Source organism: Amblyomma mixtum, chromosome 3 (assembly GCF_055824585.1).
Source record: "Amblyomma mixtum isolate Tamu chromosome 3, ASM5582458v1, whole genome shotgun sequence".
Classification (NCBI taxonomy): domain Eukaryota; kingdom Metazoa; phylum Arthropoda; class Arachnida; order Ixodida; family Ixodidae; genus Amblyomma; species Amblyomma mixtum.
The window spans coordinates 376,975,129-376,986,170 of record NC_143014.1 but is presented as its reverse complement, the minus strand read 5'-3'; the positions used below and the strand labels follow the sequence as shown (position 1 = coordinate 376,986,170).

General features: G+C 50.1%; 1 protein-coding gene across 1 annotated transcript; it reads right to left on the bottom strand.

Annotated features, from left to right (window-relative positions):
- On the bottom strand, nt 1-945 carry LOC149356857 (uncharacterized). The gene has a single exon (XM_089576447.1). It carries the CDS (start codon nt 943-945, stop codon nt 1-3), a length of 945 nt encoding a protein of 314 aa, XP_089432573.1.
- Nucleotides 946-11,042: the final 10,097 nt, after the last annotated feature.

The following is an 11,042-nucleotide window of genomic DNA, read 5'->3' as shown; positions in this document are numbered from 1 at the left end:
TTACTCATGCACCGACTCTGTTCTTGTCTCGGAGCTAGTGTCGGTGTTTGAGGCGTTGCCGTTGCTGGAGCCTTCTGCGTCCTTCGAAGCCATCATCCTGTTGTACAGCAGGCTCAGGTCGGTCGGAAGCGCCCGGAGCAGAAGAGGGTAGAGCATTGCGCAGTACGATTCTTCGCCCACGCCCAACGCCTTAAGACCTCGCATGCGAGCCTGAAGGCTGTCGTACCAGCGCCGCAGAGTGTGGGCACTGCCTGTCGATGACACCTGTGCGGCAGCCATGAGGCCTTCCATCTGGTCCTGGATGAGGATGGCTTGATTCGCGAATCGCTGCTTGAGGATGTCAATGGCGTGGTTGTAGCACTCCGCCGTCAGCTGCAACCCCTCGATGGCAGATGCTCCGTCTCCTGTCAGTACAGATCGCAAAAACTGAAATTTTTCTGTTGGTGATAGGTCCGAATTCTTGTGGATCGATGTTTCAAATAGCTCCCAAAATGGCTGCCAATTCCTTCTTTCGCCGTTAAATTTCAGGAGTTCCAATTTGGGGAGTCTTGTCTTGGCAGTCGTTCCTGTCGTTGGGCTTCGATCTTCGTTTGATTTAGTGCTGCCCACGTTCGTTCCTTCTGTGCGTTTCGCTGCAGACTTCAGCTTGGCTAGGGAAGTCACGATCTTGTCGCCGTATTCGATGATGGTTGCGAACTCTGCGTCGGCTTCCTGTTCGGTGATCAAAGGCTCGATCGCGGCGTCTACCTCGTTCAGTTGACGTTGAGTCAATTGCAGACGCTCGATAATAACCTCTAGATCCTCGGCGTTCGGTGCGGTAGACTTCAGCAAGGCATCTGCCTCACCAACCAGACGCGTTGCTTGGGTTCGCAGGGCCTTCCTCTTTCTCTTCGAGATCTCCATGTCTGTCGAGGAGTCGATCTTGGTGGTCTGTTGATATTGCATAGTCGTTCTCCCGGGTTTCGGCACCAGAAATTAGTGTAGCAACGAAATGATCCGTTCGGCGTTTTAATCACTCGCCACCACACACATTCTTTTTCTACAACACAACGACCACCATTTATTTACATGGATGAGAAAAGGCGGCACACTACATCACCGACCACGGCAAGTCCACAACACAGCACACACTCCCAACACCCACTGCTCCTGACTCACACTCACTGACCCTGACAACCCGTCTCTCCGTCCCCACCGCGACCGTCCCGACCCCTTTCCCAGAAAGGGCATATAATCCCCTCCGAGGTCGTCGTGCGGGGAGGTTCGGTGCGTTCGGCGCCCGCCCTCTATTCGGCGCCCACTGGTCTCAAGGCAAGGGGGTAATGCCCTGTGCGGCTGCCACCGTCCGTTCTAACAGCAACACCATCCAAGCTCTCCAGACACATACCCAGTAAGTCTACCGTCTAATCCAGCGCGTGGCGCACCGGCGCGAAAGGTCTCTGAGAGCGGAAACTCTCTGCCTCACCCAAGCCTACATCACGAGCCGCACGGCGTATTCATTCCCCTACCTCCCCCTAAATAACAAGAAGCGGGGCCGCATCAACGCGCTCCACAGCAACTGCACGAAGGTCGCCCTCCGCCTACCCCCCAGCACTTCTACTGCCCGGCTCCTCAACGTTGGTACCCACAACACGTTGGAGGAGCTGGCAGAAGCCACTCCAGCAGCACAGCTGACTCGCGTGTCGGGTACCCCGGCAGGCCGCACTCTACTCTGTCAGCTAGGCATCGCCCCGATCACCCATCCTGCCGAGGAGCCCCCCCCCCCCTACCTCCAGACCTAGACTCCCATCTCATATTCCCTCCCATCCCTAAGAACATGCACTCCGGGCACGACGGAGAACGCAGGGCAGTCCGCGCCAAAGCCCTGCACAATCTGTACGGCGACAGTTCCAAGGTAGCCTACGGGAACCCGGCAGCGTACTCGTCAGGCTCCCGCATAGTCCTCACCGTCGCTAACAATCAGGCCCGATTAATCGCGTGAGGCTCCATCACCACAGACGAATCACGAATCCCAGAAGAAGAAGCCATTTCGGACGCTCGCATCTTCACCTCTGTCACCATAATTCTCTCCGGCTCGAAATCCGCCCTATCCAATTTCGCTAAAGGCCTGGTATCCCGCACCACGGCTCGTCTTCTACGCCTCTTGCACCCCACTCGGCCGCAACCCTTATCTGGACCCCTGCCAAGCAGGCCTCCCGGGTAACGAGGAGGTCCACTCCCTCGCCCGAGGTCTCAAATTCCGGGCTGAAGTTGTACCCCTCCGCCATCCCAGGAGCGTCTGCTTACCTTGAGATATCCTTACCCATTACCGAGATAGCCGGCGCGTTTACGCACCGCCGGCTTCTTTCCTAACCCTAACCCACGCCTCCCACTGGCGCCGATCCGGATCCGTACTGCTTCCTACCCTATTCTTCTTCATGCCTGCTACCCCTATCAGTTTCTCTCCTTCTGTAAGCTGTGCGGGAAACTGGAAGATTTTATTCGCATTTTCCTCACATGCTCCACCTTACAATTTTTTTTAGCATCAATCTTTGCGAGAATTATTATTTGATGCAACCCATAATCTGGAATGCTTGGAGCATTGAAAGAAAATATTCCGGAGTGAGTAAATTGAAAAAACTGTATTTCACTAACGGCATATTTTTTAAAACTTAATTTGCAGAAGCGGTGTGCTTTCCTGTCTACCATGACACAAGTTCTAATCTGGGCTCATTCGAGGACAACGACCAGCATGGAAGGGCGGTGAACACTACCAGGAAAGATCCCTAACACCTTTATTCACTGATGGATCAGAATTCAGTTCAGCGCGAGCCACCTGCATTGAAAGGAGATGTGTTCAGCTGCCCCTCCTGCGCCTACGTTTCAGCGAACTTTGCAGATGTTTCGAGGCACATGCACCTTGAGACCTGAGTAAAGCCATTGAAATGGTGCAAGGACCCAGCGGTATTTGCGAAGTGCGACTGTAACAGAGATATCTGGTGCCAGACAGGGGGATGACAGCAAGATTGTCTTCTGTGCCCTTTTAGAACTGAAGACTCTACAACGCTATCTGGACCCGACCGTACGCAGACTTGCGAAAGCCTCTTAAATTGCGACACGTGTCCTTTTAAGGCTACAGGCTCCACAAATGTCACTCTACAGGATAGTACGCAGACTGGCGAAAGCCCCTTAAGTTGCGGCACGTGTCCTTTTTCAACTGCAGACTCCGGAAATGTCACTCAACAGGATAGTACGCAAACTGGCGGGAGCCCCTTAAATTGCGAAACGGGTCCTTTTTCAACTGCAGAGTCTAGAAATTTCACTCACATCACAGTGCGCACGTCGATGAGAAACCCTCAGAGTGCGATATAGAAACTCTTAAAACTGTAGACTCTTTAGCCTCAACTCGGTACAAACGTAGGCGCACTATTGAAAGACCTTTTAAGTGCGAGATGTGCCCTTTCTCAAGTGCACATTTTTCATACTTAATTCAGCGCAAGCGCATTCACACGGGGCAGAAACCCTTCATTTGCGACATTTGCACTTTTACAACTGCGCGCTCTGACAGTCTAGCTGTGCACAAGCGAAAGCATACTGGCGAAAAACCTTTCAAGTGCAATATGTTCCCTTCTAAAAGTGCGGACTTTTCTAGCTTAACTCAACACAAGCGTACGCACACTGGAGAAAGGCCCTTCAAGTGCGAGAAGTGCCCTTTTAAAACTGCACATTTTTCAGCTTTAACTCGGCACAAGCGTGCCCACACAGGGGAAAGACCCTTTCAGTGCGATGTGTGACCCTTTACAAGTGCAGTCCAGTCAAACTTAATTAGACAAAAGCGAATTCACTCGGCGAAAGATGCTTCAAGTGTGACGTAAGCGGTTTTTACAGCAATTATCATCAGTAATTATCATCGTACTGCCAGCACAACTAACATGAAAAACACGTTACACCTACCTCCGCTCTTCTTGACACGTCAGATACAGCGACTTTGTTTGCTCCATAAAATATACTACCACGACACACTTCACGATCTTTTTTATTCAGCGCTGTGTATATTTGCATCGTCGTGCTGATAAGTGATATTTTAGAACTGCACACAGCATCAGTGCTTTGATTTTTGTCCGAAGTGTAGAATCTTTATACTGCAGGAGGTACGGCGCAAAAATTACGGATGGCACTTAAGTCTACTTACGTGCTTCGAATTTGAAAGCATGGTTTTCTGATTTTATTTCTTTTTATATTTATATATATATTTATTATTTTCGCTTCCTTTGTAATTGGACACCTGCCGCTAGCATACAGTCGTCAGGGAATGCATATTCTACGTGCGCCTTCGTTCGCCAAGAAGCAACGTCGTTTAGCGACTTGTGGGTTGTATGCTCGCCTCGCAATCTGAAAGTCCTGGGTTCAATCCCGTGCGCCTTCGGAAGAAATGTGATTTTTCTGTGTACACCACGGGGATGTCATCTGACCGTTTTCTGACCACCACTGCTGCTGGTCAACGGTGACGCCGCATTTGGTTCCCGATGAGCCACATAATGCGTAACTTGATGTACAAGATCCACGACCACTGCAGCCGAAAGGAGTGTCTGTAGGCAGTGCTCTCTTCCAAATACTTGCTTACAGTCAGAATGAGAAAGTCGGGCTGCGGACATTCTGCATGTTGCAATAAATACTTGTTGCAGTAGTCCGCCAGAAGACTCGTGCGTTGACTTTGTCCTGTGGTGTCTGCCGTTGTATCTACGCTGCTCATTTGCACTTTTAAATTCGAGTAAAAACAGATTTTTCAGTCCATGTCTCAATAATGTGTTACAACAAAATCGTCATACCACTCGACACTGGTTGTATATGGGGCACCGTTCTCACACTTGCTTCAGTACAGTATGCATATCCAGCGCATCTATCTGCAAGCTTATGCTGGTTTGGTTTGGTTTGGTTTATGGGGTTTAACGTCCCAAAGCGACTCAGGCTATGAGAGACGCCGTAGTGGAGGGCTCCGGAAATTTCGACCACCTGAGGTTCTTTAACGTGCACTGACATCGCACAGTACACGGTGTTAAAGATGAGGTAGCATGGTCGTGCGCCAAAGTGGGAATGAGGGACGTCGGAGACGAGGATGCGGAAAAAGACAAGGAGAGAAGACTTTATACAGTAAAATTTACATATTTACAAGTGAGCTCGGTAACGAGACGCTCACTGCCGGAATGCTCCATGAGGACAGCTCATGAGGAGACCATTAGATGAAAAAGACCTTGATGAAAAAGCCCTTGGTGCAAAAGCCCCCCGGCCGTACCGCTGCCGAGGTTTTAAAGAGTTCCCTTTCCCTCGGTTCCCCTAGATGGGGGCCGAGCCTGCCGAGGAAGGAAGTGCTCTCTTGCACCAATCACAAACACTCACACTCACTCACTCACTCCCGAGGGATCACACCGCCGTCACGCGCTGGGAGAGGGGGAACGATGCCATCCACGTAGCACAGACGCCGGAATGTCCACGAGCGGCGTTCTCGCGCATTTCATGCCTTCGAACGTGCGTTCGCACTCGGTGTAGAGGAAACGCTCGCTCAACCGGGCAGACGGACGCGGCTTCCGTGGCAATCCAGGCGCTCGCCCAACGCGCGTCTCGGGGTTAGTCGGCGTTCCGCTGCAACCATGCCGTTTTCTTCCCCACGACGAAGGCGAGACGTAACAACGGGCCTCTAGAATTTTCCTCCAAAGAAATTCAACCGCCGCGGCTGGGATTGAACCCGCGTCTTTCGGGTCAGCAGCCGAGCACCATAACCGCTGAGCCACCGCGGCGGCCAGCTTATGCGAGGAGGCAGTTGAAAGCGTACAAGTGTCTACCCGTTATAGCTAAATTAATAAAAACACAGAAATTGACGGGCGACTACGATAGTCGGTAATGCGAAAGTTAAGCGCAGCTCTTCACACGCCACCTGCCGCAGCTGGAAGGTGGCGTGTTACGCTGCTAGCCACCATCCGGGATCTTCGCCAGGAAGCCAACTTCCGGTTGTCCGCTCCTCCGCTCTTGACGTGGCAGGTGGCGTTTCGCTATGCTACTGCCTGCCATAGTTGTCAGTTGGTGTGTCAAGCCAACGCCGACTAAGACGGCTACGATGAGGAATCCTGGAGCATGGGCTGATTGGTTGCTATTTCGGGACGGAAAGGACGCTGTAGCTGTCTCGCATATACCGGTTGACACGCGAACGGTGCCGTAAGGGGAGGGCAATGGAAGCAGTGAAAGAAGACAGGAAGAAAGGAGGTGTCATAGTGGAGATCCCTGGGTCAATTTCGACGACCTGGGGACCCCTTTAACGTGCACTGACATCCCACAGCATACGGCCGTCACCTCTATCGAAATGCGGCCGCCGCAGTGGGGTTGGAACGCGAGTACTCCGGCTGACTAGACGAGCGCCTTAGGGGAGGGGAGGGGGGAGAGCAGGGGTTTTAAAAAATCAAGTTGAGCATATTTCGCTATGCGTGCCTGACATTACTTGGGTAATACGTTTGGTAAAGCGCTACGAAGGAAACATGCCTCATTTCGCCAGCCCCAAGATGGCATCTATTGGCGCAGCATTTTGATGGAAAATTGCTTGGGACAGCCGTTTCTCATTCCACAGCCCGTTTTCTCATAGCGTGAAAATACCTTCCTTGCTGCTCCTGCGGTGGTACTAGAATCCCTACTCCCACCGAAGTGGCACAGTGAATAAGGTGGTCGGGTGGTGAGCCCGAGGATGCTGCTTTAACCCCGGCCGGTCGGCTGCGGGGTGTTAGCTTATGTTAAAAATATCCATGTGATCCAAAATATTCGGAAGCCCTCCACTGCGGCACCTATTTATTTCTGTGCTTTTCTTCCGACTCCACTGTCTGCGCGTGAAAAACAAAAAAAAATGTTTTTACTTAATTTTTTACGCACTTTACGGTACTTTATAAGCACTGGAAAGGGAACATTTCGGGAAAGATCAGCTTTTTCGAGATCTGCACTATCAAGAAAAGACTAACGCTCCGACCGAACTGCTATAAAAGGACTGCCGTCCGGTGCCGACTCGGCACCTTCTTTACGGTTGATTAACTAGGAGCGGAAGACGCACTTTTAGTGCGAAAGCATCACTAGTCCCATTACAAGAAAAGCTGGCGGTTTGTGCGGTGTGTGAAAACGTACATTATAAGTATTCGGTTGGGAGGGAAGAACTTTGATTTATATACTTCGCCTACGGAAGACAGGTATCGGTACCGGCCCTTCTCAGCCACACCGGTTTGCCCACCTTGGAATCTAGTCGGCAACGGCATCACTTGATAATGTCGTTCACCATCATCAATTAGCATACAGAAAAAGAATTTCAATGATGTATGGAGCACAACAGAACGCGACAGACTCGGCACAAACACGACATATGCAACAATAATGCCTCGGCGCAGAGGCAATTCAAACAAGCTGTCGTTTAATCAAAGAACGATAGCCGACTGGAATAAGTTACCTCGTGATGCGGTCACCTTTCATCACCCGAAGCATTTTTATCAGCAGTCAGCAGAAGCGAGCAAGTTTTATATACTTGGTTTGATTGTTCTGCTCTGTGTTTATAATGCTTTCGACGCTTGCATGGAAATACGACGCTTTTTTATTTACTCTTCGCAGTATGGTCACAGAAGCTTCACAGAATGGCCATGAGCTCTTTTCTTGCGGTGGTTGTCTGTGATGGACCAAACATTTTTACGCAAATGTACCCACTCCTGCGTTCGCCACCAAAAGGACACCGCCAGTACTGAATAAAAAAAAGTAGAAAGAAAGGCACCACGCACTGTGCTCTTCGTAATTACCACGTGGTGGCGCCACATAAAAATGTCAGACCGTGGGCGAGGTGTTAAGAGGAGCAGTGCGGGGCGTAACAGAGAACCAGCAAAATTTTTAACAGTTGTGACGGTGTCTAGCTGTACATTGGCTTATTATTCATGCACTTTTAGCCCGCTGAGTGGCGTGCATATTCCACTCAATATCCAAGAAGGATTCGAATGCCGGTGCTGTAACTATAGGAAGAACCTGTGAGAGTAGCACTGTTCTGTTACACATTGCACGCCTCCTTTTTTATGTGCACGTGTCGCGTTATACTGACGTTTTCAGCGCTAATATGTATTACAGGTTACATGAAATCAACGGTTCCCTAGATAAGTGTGACTTCTGTCTATATTTTCAATTGCCCTTTGTTTTTCGCTGTTTTATCAAGAGATACCAGCTTTTGCACACAATTTACATCTGCAGAACGAAGTGTAGCTCAGCGTGCGTCCCGCATTTTTGTTTCTTTTTGCTTGGCTTTGATTTATCAGAGCACAAATAATCAGGGGAGAATGACCATGCTCACAAGACAACGTACTGGGTGCAGCATTCAAATAGTGAACTTTCTCGCCATCGCAACTTGTCTAGACATTACACTGGCAACCAACTGAAGCTGTTCTACCTCGCTGTATAGCGCCCTCTGAACCTTGCACGACGAATTAGCACTGGGACGCCGACGAGGCAACTGTGAGGAGGGCCTACCTACGTGACGAGGCAACTGTGAGGAGGCCCTAGGTGAGCACATTGCTTCTCTTGCACATCGCTCGGTTAGTGTTTTCTATGCGGGTGTCGCGGAAAGTCGCATGCATTCCTACGTGCCCCATACTAGCAGCCCTTGTTCAGTCTACACCCAGGCAGCCTTCATGAAATATCCCATTTTCTGCACAGAATACTCTCGAGCAGTCCGGTGCGGGAATAGATGCGGAAAGTTCCTGAAATATGCATTCCTTCACCTAAAGAACTGGCTCATCAGCTGTCAGTCAGCGAGCCAGCTCGGGCGATGCAAAGTCGGCGTATATTTTTAGCTGCGGCTAGCGAAGTGAAGAGAACAAAGAAGCTGCGACGTTTAGTGCATCAATCAAATTGCCATGAAAATTACTTCGGTGCGGGCCTTATAACTATGTGACGCGAAGTGCGACCATATTTATCTCAAATTATCGCATTTACGCACCGCTGGTTATACGTCGTGCGAGATCGTAGCCATTGAATTTCGCTCCTTACCAAGATGGTTCTTTCTGAGCTTTAAATTTAGCGCGGCTGAGAGCAGCGATTGTGTTCTTCGACGACCGCAAAACGCGCTTGTTGCTATCGCCACCGCCAAGCTTTGAAGTACTGTCATGATCACATTATTGCGATTATTGGGCAAGTGTGGGAAAATTTTGGAAAACTACCTCCTGTGCCACGTAATGGCGCACGCCTACACTTTCGCCCTTTGTAGGCACCTCTGTACCGACAATAATACCTTGTGGTGCCGTACGTTGAGAAAACTTTATGCCCGTAGATATAGAGTTGAGACCGCTTATAACAACCACGTTATAACGAAGGCTCGCTTATTACGAACGAGGGTAGTGCTACCGTGGAAATGCGCATTAGGGCAATGGGGACCGCATTTAAGATACCACGAACAACCGTGACATCGTAACCAAGTAAGAACGAACGGAGAGGCGCAGAAAATTCGGACGCGCTGTTGGAATACCCGCTTATCTGGTAAACGCGGAGTTGAATAGCGTCTCCGACCCCTCGTCACATCCGCCCTTTGAACGAATGCGGGAACCAAAAGTTACTCTAGGGAAGACGACGCATTGACGACGAACTGAGTTTTACCCAATCGTGCCATAAGAAACAAATGCCTTGAGAGGCGACACCTGTGCTGTAGAAGGCACCGCAAAATTTAGCGTTAACCAGGAAGAACGGCTGCGACAGACGGCTGCCCCTTGTCATCGGAAAGTCCAGCCAACTGATACTTTGGGGCGTGCGCTTTCGCACACTTAAAGCCGAATTGAAAATGGTGCAGAATCCCTCAATTTTTGATATTATTCGTGGATTATGCTATCAGGGATGAGTTTCATAAAGACGATGAACGATTACTTCATCGAGTGGCTTGTGAATTCAGCCATGACGCGGGGAAAATATAAGAGCTTCTGCTCGATCTAGACAAATTTGCTACGCATCACGTGTTGCCTTTTCTGGATGTGGTGCCAATTCTCTTCTCGCCAATGGCTGAAAAGTGCGCGATTCAGCCACCAGAAATGTCTGTCGTTCCCGCGCGCAATATCTCCTAGCATCGGCGTTATATACAACACATGCTCGTGCCAAATGACTGGTGGTGGTGACGTTCCGATCCGGATATCTTTGTTGGTCGCTGTGTGAATGAGTAAGGCCGCATGAATGAGACATAGGGCGGAGTGCATAGGGAATTGCTTCCCTGAAGCACAGTTCATGGGCCAAGAAATGGCGAAAGATGCTGGTGAACATGCGTGTCACTAGGCACATGTGGATTTGTAACAACGCGCTGTTGATGCACAGATGGCCGGACATGACTTCGGCTGTGATGGCTTCGAGAGATGCTAGTCATGACGCCGACATTGCAAAGCGATACACTGAAGAAGCCATTGTTCGCGTAGTACGAGCACTCCCCTATAGCCAAGGATCTGCTGACGAGGATGCAGAGCTGCCGCCGGTTGTCATGATCGCTTTAACCGCAATTAGTGAAATGGTGTTTTTAGAACAGCCTCTTTCTTTTCCTTGGACAGAAACATGCGTAGGCGTGATCTGCAGAGCTTGGAAAACGCCGTGATATGGTCTACTTCGAAGAAGTGAACGTGCATAGCGAACGTTTTGAGGAAACAAACTTTAGTTTCGTCGGACTTCATATTTGTGGCTCAAAATGAAAAGTCCGCTTACTATATAGTGGCCCGAAAGACGCGGGTTTGATCCCGGCCGCGGCGGTCGCATTTTGATGTGAGCTATACGCAAGAGGCCCGCGTACTGTGCGATGTCAGTGCACGTTAAAGAACCCCACGTAATCGAAATTTGAGGAGCCCTCCACTAAGGCGTCGCTTATCGCCCCAGTAGCTTTGCGACGTTAAAGCAAGTATCCCTTAAAAATTCCTAACAGCCGCACTCGATCTGAGTTGGCGTATGTCGACAGATCAAGGACCGCCTTGTACGCTCTTCTAATGATGATATTAAGTGCATCGTCGTCCCTGCGATTCACATGATAGTAGGGGGAAGCG